Raw genomic sequence first — 12,605 nt, 5'->3', positions numbered from 1 at the left:
CCAATTTTAGGCTTTCAATTTAACAGTATTTTTTTTTTCATTTGTTATTTAATCCAGGAATTTGTAGCTCAAAGTATTTGCAATATCCCATGTTTTAAAATTAGAAGTAGTTGACTACATTTCTACAAACACAGCAAACAAAAATCAAAAGTATTTGAAAAATTTTCTTGGCTAGGGTTTGGAGGTACATGCAAAACGATGGAACAAGCATTTAAAAGCTTCAAGTTTGGGGGTGCCTTTTTTTTTTTTTTCCTCTCCCCAATAGGGAACAACCCTTATAGGAATCCCAACAAAATATCAAGTTTGCAAAACTTTCACCTGAGAGAAATTCCCTGCGCTTCGTACGCGCTTGATGACCCATGTGCCAGGCAGTTCGTGTTTCCAAGCCTTTGGGCGCGCGGGCCAGTGCCCGGCGCAGGGATGGGCGACGGGGCCGGGAAAGCCGCCTGCTTGGGTCCCGCCGCCGGCCAGCGCCTGCCCCTCTCCCAACCCTTCACGGGAGGCTGGGAAGCCTCATGTTTAACAGCAAAAGTGGGATTGTTTGTGTAACTGATGATTTTTACATTTTAATTTATATTCTTACGCCTTTGCCAGCTTCCTGCTCTTTCTTACAGTAAGTCCCTCTGCTACTTCACAGCTATTTCATCTGTTACTTTTCACACTTTCTTTAGTCCTTCTTCCTGTTCTTTCGTAATATCAACTTATTTTGCTCTCTCTTTCTGGAGTAACTGCTGTTTGCTGCAAGTTGATTCCTTATCAGCAGAACAGGAGAAACTAACTCCCCAACTGCTTATCTCCTCCACATGTAGATGAATTATTTTATTACTTAAGACCATATTCTTTGCTGATTTATACTCCATACAGACTCATAAATCAGTGCAATATTTGGATAGTAAGCTATAAATTGAGTGAAGGAGTTTCTTTAAGCACTTTTTAAAGCCTCAGGTACTCTATACCTCATAAGGCAGAAATATTTTTGCTGTCTAACATTGCATTTCCTTTATTAAGGTAATACAGTCTTGGACTTATTTTTTCACATCAGAGATAATCCCCTTGACTTCCACAATGTTTCTCAGAGCCCCAAATTAAACACATGCACAATTTTTTTGCAGAAGCTGCCCCAGGATGTTAAAAATTTGCATCTGAGGTTTATCTTTGATCTGTTTTTTGTTTTTTTTTTTAAACTCCATAAATTGCCAATAGCCCCTTAGCAGAAAAAGGATTTCCTTGAGTTTGTTTTTAGCTAATGCCAGGAGTACAGTTAAAGAACCAGCTCTACTGTGGCAGCTCTTACGGAAAAAGTGTTAGTATGAAAACAAATGACGCATAGTCCAACACTTGAAAGAGGGACAAAATCCTTTTTGGAAGCATTGCAAGGCTCTGTCCCTGCCTATGCTGGGAACCAAATCTTGAAGCCTGTATATTATACAACAATTGTGGATCTGATCCACTTCCAAAGATGACCTCTCCCTATGTTTTTGTATAGATCAGTAGATACTAGCTGCAGCTATTTTAAGGAAATCTGAGATTATCACAGCTCAGAAATTCTTGTCTCACTTGCTGGTGCCAAAAGCTTTGTGCTGTGCAGTGCCTCAACCCTCTGGGGTTGTGCTTGCTAGTGTGAAAATAGTTGATTTATGACCTRTTTAGGAAGTGCTTGAAGTAAGCAGTAACTATACCTACATAAAGCACTGATTTCTTTATTATGCTAAGTGGCAGATTTAAATGGTACATGCATCGGGGTACAACAGGAAGCAACATTTTGTCTGTTCATGTCTTCTGTCTGCATTTCCTTGCCTGAAGTTGCTGACTCAAGCAAGACGGTCTCTGCCTAGCAAGCCTATGCATTTGCATGTSCTTGTGTATAAGCATTCAGACACGCTTGCTTGAATATATATAGTTTTGATTAATTTTTCTGTTGCTCTGGCCTTCTTTAATCTCTTGAGGTATTTATAGCAAATTATTATTATTATAAAAAGACACCTGACAGGTGCTATCAACATTTTTCATTCTTACCTTGTCCTCGATTCCCAGACTAATAAAGAAATGTAATCCTAATGAGTAGACCTAAATGAGACTCACCAAAACAAGGCATTTACTAAGTCACCCTATCTTGATCAATTTTGGACCCAGATCAACAACAAGAGTAACTGTATTAAAAAATCTATATACCTATGCTGATTAAGAATGTGGTACCATATTTGTTACAGTAAGTATGGAAAAAGGCACTTAAGAAAAACATTATAGAGCATGCTAAAGAATATTGTAGGCCTGTTACATAGAGCAAGAGTATTAAATACTCAACTGAGGTGATTTAAAATTATTGTCAATGATGTCATATGTCTTAACAGAATATTAACAACAAAAATTAATTAACCTTGAAATCTATCTTAGACATATTAATATCTAAACTTTAGAAATTATTATTAGTTTTCTGCAAACAATCACACAAGTAAAAATCACAAGCCTGAAAAGGCTGAAGTTATTTATTTATTTTTCTTTTAAAGTGAGACCTCTTCCAATTGATGAAATATTGCAAGAGTTATGGTATGGAAACAAGTCTTAAATTTTTATGCTTTGGCAATACAATGACAAAAAAGTCACCTGCACATTAAAAGAGCCAGGTTTTATGCCTTCAATCAGCTACAGAATAATGGGTTATTAAAAATGACCTTATGTCATCAAAATATATTACAAGCGTATTTTAAAGATACCAACAAACCAATAATATTTTAAAACCATGTTATATTTTTTCTTCTGCACACGAAGAAAATGGATTTCAGTCAGTATAAACTTATGATCAAAAAATTAAATATTGGAATGGTGAATAACCTTAACAGTAATGAAACCCAATGTGTATGATCTGAAATACACAGTATCATTTTATGTTATTAGAATAACATAGCACCATAACAATCTTGTGTGCTACAAAATCTTGATAYAAAATACAAGATATAAAAACTTGTGTAGCAATCAAGACCAAACAATTACAAAAAAAGTGATGCATGTATAAAAACATGTAAAAATCAAGGTCACTTTCTTTCCAATAAGTATGGTTCTGCAAAAGCATTGAACCAAGTTATTTGATATCTACTGCTCCTACCTAACAAGATACATTATAACTTACAGGATAGTTCTACCATTCAGAAGGTGGTATAATATAATTTAGTTGGGAGAATTTTTTTAGTTTATCCCTGCAACTCCTGTTAGTGGAGTCTGATACGAATAGAAGTACCCACCACTTTGTAAAACCGTATACAGATAAACCAAAATATTGCTTTCCATCTCCCAGTCTAATACATAGTATCCTATCTGTGAAGCTGAATTCTTAMAAAAGTACTTTTAAAAACCTGCAAAAATGGTTAGCACCCAAAAATCTAGCATCTGTGGCTTTGATGTAAAGCTCTAAATGATTGTCAAATGGCCACTTCAAAGGTCAGTGACTTTACCCAATAGTAAAGTTAAACATTTGACTAGAAACTAAACCTACGGATCTCCAAATATTAATTAGGAAGCAAATGCATATGTTTAATATTTCCAAGATTTTTGTAGCTTCTCAAACAAGATTTAAAGGCATTAAATTGTATTCTGATGTTCCTCCTCCTTCCAAACATGGAAACTTTTATGTTCATTAATTTCTCTTTGCTGTTTTGGTAAGCAATGAAGTGAAATTTGGTTTTTAAGTCTAGTTGTCAGCTACAGAAATTTGGGATTTCCATGGAAGTGTTCCTACAGCAACCAGAAGAAGAAGCTTTCCAAAGTAACAAGCATGAACTAGATTGCTGTATCTCAACATGGAGATGTGGTCTTTAGAGAATGCCAACATAATTTGTTGGCATTTGCTACTCTCATCCAGTTCCCTGGATCATTCTGCACATACAGTAAAKAGATGTATGCACAACTTGTGCATGAAGAATTGGAACAGAACCCTGAGAAAATCAAATCCATTGGAAAAATGTGTTGCTTAATAATTGTTTAATAATATCAGTTTGAGAAGTTTCAGTTCTTCTGATGGAAAAAAAATGATGGGATAGTCATTTTTTGCTAATGTGAATTATTAGAATTTATCATGTTTGCAAACATAAATACAGTTTGGAATTTAAGTGCATATCTAGGGTTCATTAGAATTAAAAATAATTCATTTGACAATTCTACCCATTCCCCAACAATTCAACATTACTCAAGTCATCAAAATACTACTTGTGGGCTTTGAGTTCAAAAACAGCCTGACGTGGAATGATGTTCTCTCAATAACTGCTGCAAGAGATTTTCACTCTATTGTAGTATGGGTGCTCTGGGAGTTAGCTTCAGCTCTCTTCAGCCTTGTGTGCAATTCTCATCATTCCCATGTATCCAGAAGCAAATCTGGGCATATTTGAGAGGAGTAATTCTTACTGCTACATTATAATCCTGCTGTTCACCATTGACATCCACCCATTGATGGCCTGAATAAACAGCAATGATCTTGCGCTTCCACTTCTTTTTGTTTGGCTCCTTAAGACGGAGATAGACTCCAGATCCAGTGGAGCCAGACTCAGCATCACAATACTGATAAAAGAGATCATTGGACTCATCAGAAATGCTACAAAACCGATAGACCAGCTGCCCAGAACGATCATTGTCAAAACCCGAGAAGTGGATCATGCTCCCAGGCATCATTTTGATTGTTGGGCTGATTCCCAGCTCCATGTATTTCCTTTTGTGGGGACGCTTGAGCTCAAGAACAGCATAATCATAATCCAGGGTAATATCCCCAGAGACACCCTTAAACCAGCCTCTTGGGATGTGGGTACTCTTCACCCTGGTCCACTGGAAGGCGGGCACGCCATCTGAGGTACCCTGCTTCCTCCCCAATCTCCTCTGCTTTCTCCCACCACCTTTGGAGCGTTGTCTTAGTTCTGTGGCAACCTCTGGACCATCTTGGGTCTCAGAAGCTTCTCTCCTACTTCTTTTAGCACCTTTGCGTTTCCTGCCATTACCTTTGGATTTTGTCTTCATCAATCCCACCCTCAGTTTTTTGCTGCCTTTAACATAATCCTTGCCATTATGCAAGCAATGAGCAGCTGTTAGCACGTGCTTAGGGGAAACGAGAATGCCACTACAGCCGGTGGAGATCTTCACAGCTGTGTTGAATGGGAAGTTGGTCATAAACCGCTTGTCATAGATGCTGAACCTACTGTCTGTTCCATATATCTGCCTCTTCTTTCTTGAAGACGTTCGTGTAGTCGTGTTTTCAGCTGGATCAAGCATTAGTGCAAGGACATTCACTTCAGTCAGGGTCCGTGTGCCATTTTCAAAAACAGTCTCATAGGACAGGATGTCCTTCAAGTCAGACAAGCTTGGCRCTGGCAATTTTCTTTGACATTCAATTCCACACACACTGTTTAGCTCTAATTTGGTTTTTGCTTCAAATTTAGGGCTGTCAAGGGAGAAAGTTCTTTCACTCACAATCTGGGGTACTTTCTTTAAGTGCCAAGTAAAATCTTCTTCAGTTTCTGTTCCATTAGCAAGACCCAACATAGGTATGAAAAACATGAGTAACAGTAACACATGCTCCATTTTGTCTATTTTTTTTCTAAAACAAGAAAGAGAGATTTAAAAATATGCATTTGAAATATACACAATTATCTTAGTATCTTAAAAGTATAATCATGCAATATTAACACTAACATTGGTGGAACAGAATTCTGGATAAAAAATAGAAACGCCTCAAATATTTTTGTGTTGCCTTTGACACTCCTGCCAGTCTCTAAAAAGATGGGTGCAGACCAGTCAGCCAGCATCCATGTTGTGTTACCTGCTGGAACTTGGCAACAGCTGAGTTTTACCTGCTTTTCACTCAAGGGGGGCAGTAGTCTGAGTCATTCCACTCTGCACAGCCCCCTATTTTTATTTATCCCATAGAAATGTAATCCTCTCTTAAACATCTGCTTCTTTTCCTAACTACTGGTTGTAGGTATATTCAAGAATCCCATTCAAAAGATGGGATGAAGACAAAGATGGTCAAACAAACTAAGCCCCTTAGACTTATTCCTTCAGGAAATCAGACTGATCACATTATTCGACAAAATGGCCAAAAAGCAGCAGCTTTAAGTGACCTAAAAGCCACCAGTGGTTTTGCATGGCCCATCCAGCTGAGATTGGTGAATCTGCCAACTATGGAAAATGGTACTTTGATGATTGCTCTCCCCAGGAACCTACTTTGAAAGATCTTCTTTTTCTCTCAAAGGTTATATTGTCTGGAAGTGACAAATGGAGCAATTTGGACACCTGAACAGGTGGCCAGTGCCATTTTAGGTGCCTTCAGCTGCTGCTGCTGTGAAAGGCACGGGTTTCCTGCAGCTTTCCTGTTGTATCTCCCTATGTACTGTGGCCACCAAACACTCTCAGGATGTCAGACGCCCTCAAAAGCTGTGGCCAGATGGGGCACGAGGGTGAGAAAAGTAGAAGGTGGTTGGTCCAGAGGAGTGTCCTGGTTATGTACATGCAGGAAAGACCAGCCAAGCAGGAGGGACAAGTCTGATGAATCATCGCATGCTTCGTCCCCTGCGGGATCCCACAAAGGCTACAGAAACTGCTGTCTGTGGGTTACAGTCACATGCAAAATAGCCCCACCTAGATGGGGTGATGCACCACACAAAGAGCTAACACTTTAAATAGGCAAGACAAAAAAAAAAGCACTATTATTCTGATCTGCAGCTGAGAAACACACAGAAAGAATGTGAAATTTAGAAGCTTGTGGCAGAGTCAGAAACTGACCCCAGAGCTCTTGATTCTTAGCTCAAAACATTACTGAAAAGACCATTTTCCTCCTTTGGCAACAGTGATGTCAGCAGCATTAACCAGCTTCTGACTGCTGCCATTGGGAAAGCTGAGCTTCATTCTCATATCCTATATCTCAATTACACAGAAACCTCAGTTGTGTAGGAAGAAATGGCCTATAATTAAACTTTAAAATCCAGGCAATTCAAGGATATGTATGTGGTTAAGGTTTCTGGTTTATATTGTAATGGCAGAGTAAATCAGGCTAAAGATAACTGCTTTGCATTTCTTATGTTTTGTTTAGAATGAGTATCGCCATGCAGTGAAATAGCCTGGTTACAGGCTAGCTAAAGGCATAGCATGAAAAAGAGTAGTATGTATGTAACATGGAAAAATAAGTGATAACCTCACTTAAAGGGTCCACAATGGACCAACTCCTATAATTTTGAGGCACCTGCACCATTTAGACTAAGCTCTTGTCTATAACAAGTAACAACTATCGCTTTTTAGCTAACTTAGCACTACGGTTCAAACACAAGTTGTTGCTTTTGATGCCAAATTCAGATTGGTGATTTTGTGTTTGTGGCATTTTTGGCAATTTTTACCTTAGCTGGCACGGAACACCAACTTTGACCCCTAGTCTTACTAGGATATATGTAAAACAGTTTATAATACAGTATGAAGATACCCATCATGGCTTCAAAGTAGCTAACTCAGGTTCTGGAAAATACCTAGGAATGTTAGTACAGAKCTTAATGCAGGCTCATCTACGCAGCTTTGAAAGCACAGAAGGTCCTGCACAAGATTATTTTCACCTACCTTAAGACATCTCAAAGTTAGGGTTCTGTCTTAGCCTGTTTTGTGCTTCCTCTATAATGAATCAAGAGCAAGATTTTAGAAAAACAATTCAGATGATGTTGCTGAGGATTGCTTTGAATGGACTGAGCCTCCTTCTGCACCACTGTGCTCCAAGTACCCAAGCAGCATAGGTGATTACCTAAGGCTAGACATCCATTTTCTTGATGTTATATTAGGTGAGTGAACTCCCACCTTAATATTATAGATACAGAGTAAGTTTGGATCGAGGAACGCTTTCACCCCTTTACTTCTCTGTTTTGTGCATAAGTATGTACAAGGGTAAACTGATCCTTAAGTCTAGCCTTAAAAGAGAGAAAGAAGAGGCTCTGAGAAAATGAACCTTAAGGTTACCCAGGTTCTGCTTTAGTGCACAATTTGTTCCAGGCTATTAATATGCAAGTTACAACATATTTTACTTCCTTCTATTTCCTGGGAGATGAGTGTAAATAGGTATACAGGAGCATAAAAAATCCCAATTTATTCCACCTAACATTTGTCTTCTGTATTTCTCTGTTCAGCTCTAAGAAAAAGCCTCAGGTTTGGAGTAGAAAAGCTCCAGTGCAATTATAGTGTGGCCATCCAAACTAGAGCTGGGCTGTTCAGCAGCCAGGCCCCCCGTAGGGTTTTGATTTTTCCCCTCATTTCTAGGGAAGCAAACACTGGCTTTGCAGTAACACACCAGTACTTCACTGTTTCTGCACCACTGCCTGGGTTTTCTCTGATTCAGAACTGGGCTATCCCTCCCATTTGAAGCTTTTGGCCAGATGACAGGTTTTGAGAAGCTATATGGACTTTTGTAAGACCTTTGGAGATTAGAGTGACTCACAGGCCTAAGTTCTCAGTTGTATGCAGTCATACTAAAAGATATTTGAAGGTTTTGAAAGCAAAGCAGAGTCATTCCAGAAGCCAAATTTGGCTGAGACATACCAATTGGCCAGTCTAGACCAACTGAGTCTAGGTTATTGCTATACTTAAAATGCATATATTAAACATTAACTTTTCTATATAAAGTTACTTTCAAAGTGTTATTTTGGTTATTGCTTAATTAGTAATAAATTTGAAGAGGAATGATGATTTTCCATGTTTGTAGATAAGTGGTGAGATGTCAAAAATAAAGAAATACTATGATGAGAAAATAAGAATAGCTTTCCTGGCCTGACCAAAAGTCGACCTAGCCTAAAATTCTGTCCAGATGTGGATGCCTAGGGTAGAGCACAAGAATAGGGCAATTATACATGATCTCCCCCCCAATAATCTCTTAGTTTACAACCATTTGCACTTCATGGACTGTAAGTGAGAGGTAGTTTCTATAGTGTGAGCAAACCTCAATGGATTTCTCTTCCACAAAGTTGCCCAGTGTTCCCTTGAACCCATATAAAATTTTGTATCCACAGTGTCCTGCTTAACTACATGTGTAAGAAAGCATCTCCTCTTCTTTATTTTTAGCCTGGCACAGACTAGCATGCTTTGATAGTTAATAATGTGGTATTAATGTGGAAAAGCTGGATTTAATTTGATTTGTCCTAGTATAGCTGCTGAAGAAATACAAGCTATTAACAGTTCTTCTGTCAGGCTTGAGAATGCCTTTTCTAGGTTTTTTTTTCCTAGAATGCTCCTTCTTTTCTAAGCCCTCCTTCAACATCTGCATATTTGATACTTTTCTGTAGCTGAATTTTGTGAGCACTAAGGCAAGTTAATTTTCTAACTGCTATTTCATATAGAAAGTCATAGAGGTGCCCAGGTTGATGTCATTCTACTGAGATGGCTGAAGTCCTCCCAGCTAGACTCATAACTAACTTTCCTTTATATAGCAACTTTCTGCAACCAAATGGGTGGAGTACTGTGACTCCCTGCAGCCGCTCCTTAAAGAAAAATCTTCAGTAGATGCACTGGAGCCTCCTGTTTGAAATATTATACTCAAGTGCTCATTTCTTATAACGGCAGTTTTGGAAGCCAAGATTTTCATCATTTATAATGAACCATTTGTTGTTTCCCATGAATTAACCAGACTACACGAGAACTGGAAGAAGTCCAAGGCAAGGAACTTGAAAATGGTAATTCCCATTCCAGAGCAGAGCAGTGGTCTGAGTAGGCAGTATTGTCATTAACAGCCAAACACACTTAAACTTTCTCTGCTTGCTAACCTGAACCCTGCTGCTTAAGCATGGCCAGCTTCAAGCATAGGCAGTCAGCAGCTMCCATGGCCCAGGACAGGCTGCTGGCAAGGGGGGTTCCTCTTATCTGGGGATGGGGATTTAAATGTGGAGAGGGCTGCAAAGACACTTCTGCAGGGAAGAAGAGGAGAATACAGCCTTGTAATCCAGAAGGAGGAGAAAGGTCCCAGGAAAGGGTACAGGCTGGAAGCAAGAAGAGACCCTCAAAATCTTACTCACCCTTTCTGCCACGCTATTCTCTACTCTTCCTCCAAGCCCCAAGTTGCTCTGCCCTCCCTTTTTCTCTGCTCCTTTCCCATACAAATTTTGGGTTGGTGTACAGTGATTAGAAGCTTGAAGTTAGCTCTGCTGTTGTGGTAGGAAGAGTTGCTTCAGAGAAGACAAAAAAAGCTGGAAACAAGAGGAAGTGAAAGAGAGAGGTCCCTGGCCCCATGAAAATTTCCAAATACACCTGACAACTGTGARGTGTCTTTTTCTGGTGGCATTCCAGCTGCCCTGTATATGTATATAGCTAAAAAAAGCATTTTCAGCTCTTCTCACTCCCTGCTTCCAACATCACAAACCTTTCTGCATTCACAGGACAAAACATACCCCATATCCTATCTTGCCAGGATATCCTGCTCTAGCAGGATGCACCTACATCTCAAATGCTCAGGGAAAGGCTTGGAGTCAAGCAGTCGAGAATATGTTTCTCTTCAGGCTACCCAGGGGTGAATTACTTGCCAGCATAGCTCAGACAGAAGAAAAGTGATGTCCAACTACCTGACACTGTTTTATCTTGGTCTGTTCAGTGCAGCCTCTGTTCTGGGTTTTGCTTTGCTTCTTGTAGGTCAGCACACTTAAAACTAAATTTAAATAATGTCAAGTGCATTTTTCAGACTATAATATGTGAGCAGCTACTATGTAAACCAGYTCCTTAACTGCTTTTGGTCTTATTTTTGAAATGGCCTGAAAGTTGGAAYTAACAGCTATATGCTAACAAAGCAAAGCAGAGAACAAATCTGGGGAATCTCCGACTCCCTGGAAGAAACCATTACCCTAACCTTATCCTCCACTGCCCCCTTCCCTCCCGAGGAGGTGCTTGCTCTGTACGTCCGCGTTTCGTCCCCGCTCTGACTTACAAAACACCACGGCAACTCCTGGCTCTTACCAAATTCCAGCTACCGCGGTGGGCGTAAGGGGAAAAAAAAAGAAAAAAGAAAGAAAGGCCAAAAGGCACCAAGGCAGCACGAAAGCTCGCGCGGGTTTCCGAACTCACAAACGCGGCTCCCTTCAGCTGCAGAGCAGAAAGGAAGGAAGAAAAGGGGGGGGGGGGAAATAGGAATGAATGGCGAGGAAGACGAGTGCTTTCCCCCAAACACGGGCGCTCTCGCAGAGGGGTCCCGGCCGCCGCTGGGGGGCGCGGCCGCACAGCGCCGCCCCGGCCCGGCCCGGCCCGACGGGGCAGGGGGGCAGCGCCGCCGCTCCGGCCGCCGCGGTTTCATCCTTTTGTGAAACCCCCCGACGAGCCCGTCGCGGCTCGCCACCACCTTTGGGCAGGAGACCCCGCGGCGGGGCCGGGGGCGGCCCCAAACCGGGGCCGGGGCGGGCGCGCCGCAGCGGGGGCTCGGCCGTGTGTCTGCCGCCTCTTCGCCGCCTCCACCTGTGCTGGTCACTTCTCCGCATTAACGCATTAAAGTCCTCCCCCCCCCGGAAAAAAGCCTCGAATCGGGAGGGGAAGACTGCAGCTTTCTAGAGCTCTTCGCCATCCTCTGACACCGCTTTCAAACGCCGCCACGGGAGGCTCCGCTTTTCCCTTTCTGATCCAAATGAGCTTCCCTTCTCCCGAGGCTGAGAATTAAACGCCTTGGCGCAGCTTTTGGCGATTCCCAGATAAATCTGCTCCCAGCAGCGACGAATCTGGATAAAATTAGCGTCAGCTCCAAAAGAGAGCAGGAATGGTACCGCAAATGCTGAGGGCATGAATCGGAATTAAAGGAGAGGCTGTTCTGAAACGTGGAAAAACTCCTCGCCTTTGCCCAGAGCAGCCACCGCTGACACTGCACAGAGGCAAAACCCCGCAAGCCTGATAAATATGCCCCTTTCCTCCGTCCTCTTAGTTATCTTGTGAAACAAGCTAAGAAAGGAGCAGAGAAACCTGTCACCTTTTAGTCCTATCAAAAACACACCCAGTAGACTAAACAGGCAGCGCAGAGGACTTTATGCAAAATCCTTCAGCTGCCGGACCCCAGGTACCGGCACCTCTCAGCCGCAGCACTTTTCAGTGGTCGGTGTGGAAAGAAGTACATCGCCGTATCAAGGCTGTCACATCAATAGGGGAAAAAACCCACCACTCTATGGACATCACCCCGGGACTGCCCTGTGGCAGGATCCAAGCGGCCACTCTCCCAGCCCTCACCCTCAGCCCCAAACCCGCCGCCCCGCGCTGCTGCGTCGCGAAGCCCCTCCGCAGCGGGGCTGCTCCCTCCCCGCAGCAGCCGGCGGCGCCCAGCGGGTGACGCCGCTGGGAAGCGTCTCGTACCTGGCAGCAGGCAGGCAGCGGGCTCGGGAGCGGCGCAGCGGCGGCCCGCGGGATTCCCCGGCTCAGCGAGCCCTCGGCACCGGCCGGGCGCCGCTCCGGCCCGACGGCGCTGCCCGCGCCCGCCGCCGCCGCGCTCCAGCGGCTACTGCGGGCGGGAGAGGGGGAGCGGCCAGGTCTTCCCAGGCGGGGGAGCGGAGGGGGAGAGGGAGAGGAAGGGAGGAGGAAGGGAGGCAGAGAGGGGCAGGGCCGAGGGGGAGCTGAGCCGGAGCCCGGGCCGGCGGGGAGGTGCG

The 12,605-nt window shown here is 42.7% G+C and overlaps 1 protein-coding gene across 1 annotated transcript; it reads right to left on the bottom strand.

The window, feature by feature from the left end:
* Nucleotides 1-4,317: 4,317 nt before the first annotated feature.
* Nucleotides 4,318-5,568, bottom strand: PRSS35 (serine protease 35). The gene has a single exon (XM_026080256.1). It carries the CDS (start codon nt 5,557-5,559, stop codon nt 4,318-4,320), a length of 1,242 nt encoding a protein of 413 aa, XP_025936041.1. The 5' UTR covers nt 5,560-5,568.
* Between the last annotated feature and the right edge of the window lie 7,037 nt (nt 5,569-12,605).

The sequence above is a fragment of the Apteryx rowi genome, unplaced genomic scaffold (assembly GCF_003343035.1).
Source record: "Apteryx rowi isolate R43461 unplaced genomic scaffold, aptRow1 scaffold_512, whole genome shotgun sequence".
NCBI lineage: Eukaryota > Metazoa > Chordata > Aves > Apterygiformes > Apterygidae > Apteryx > Apteryx rowi.
This window is presented reverse-complemented; position numbering and strand designations above follow the sequence as displayed.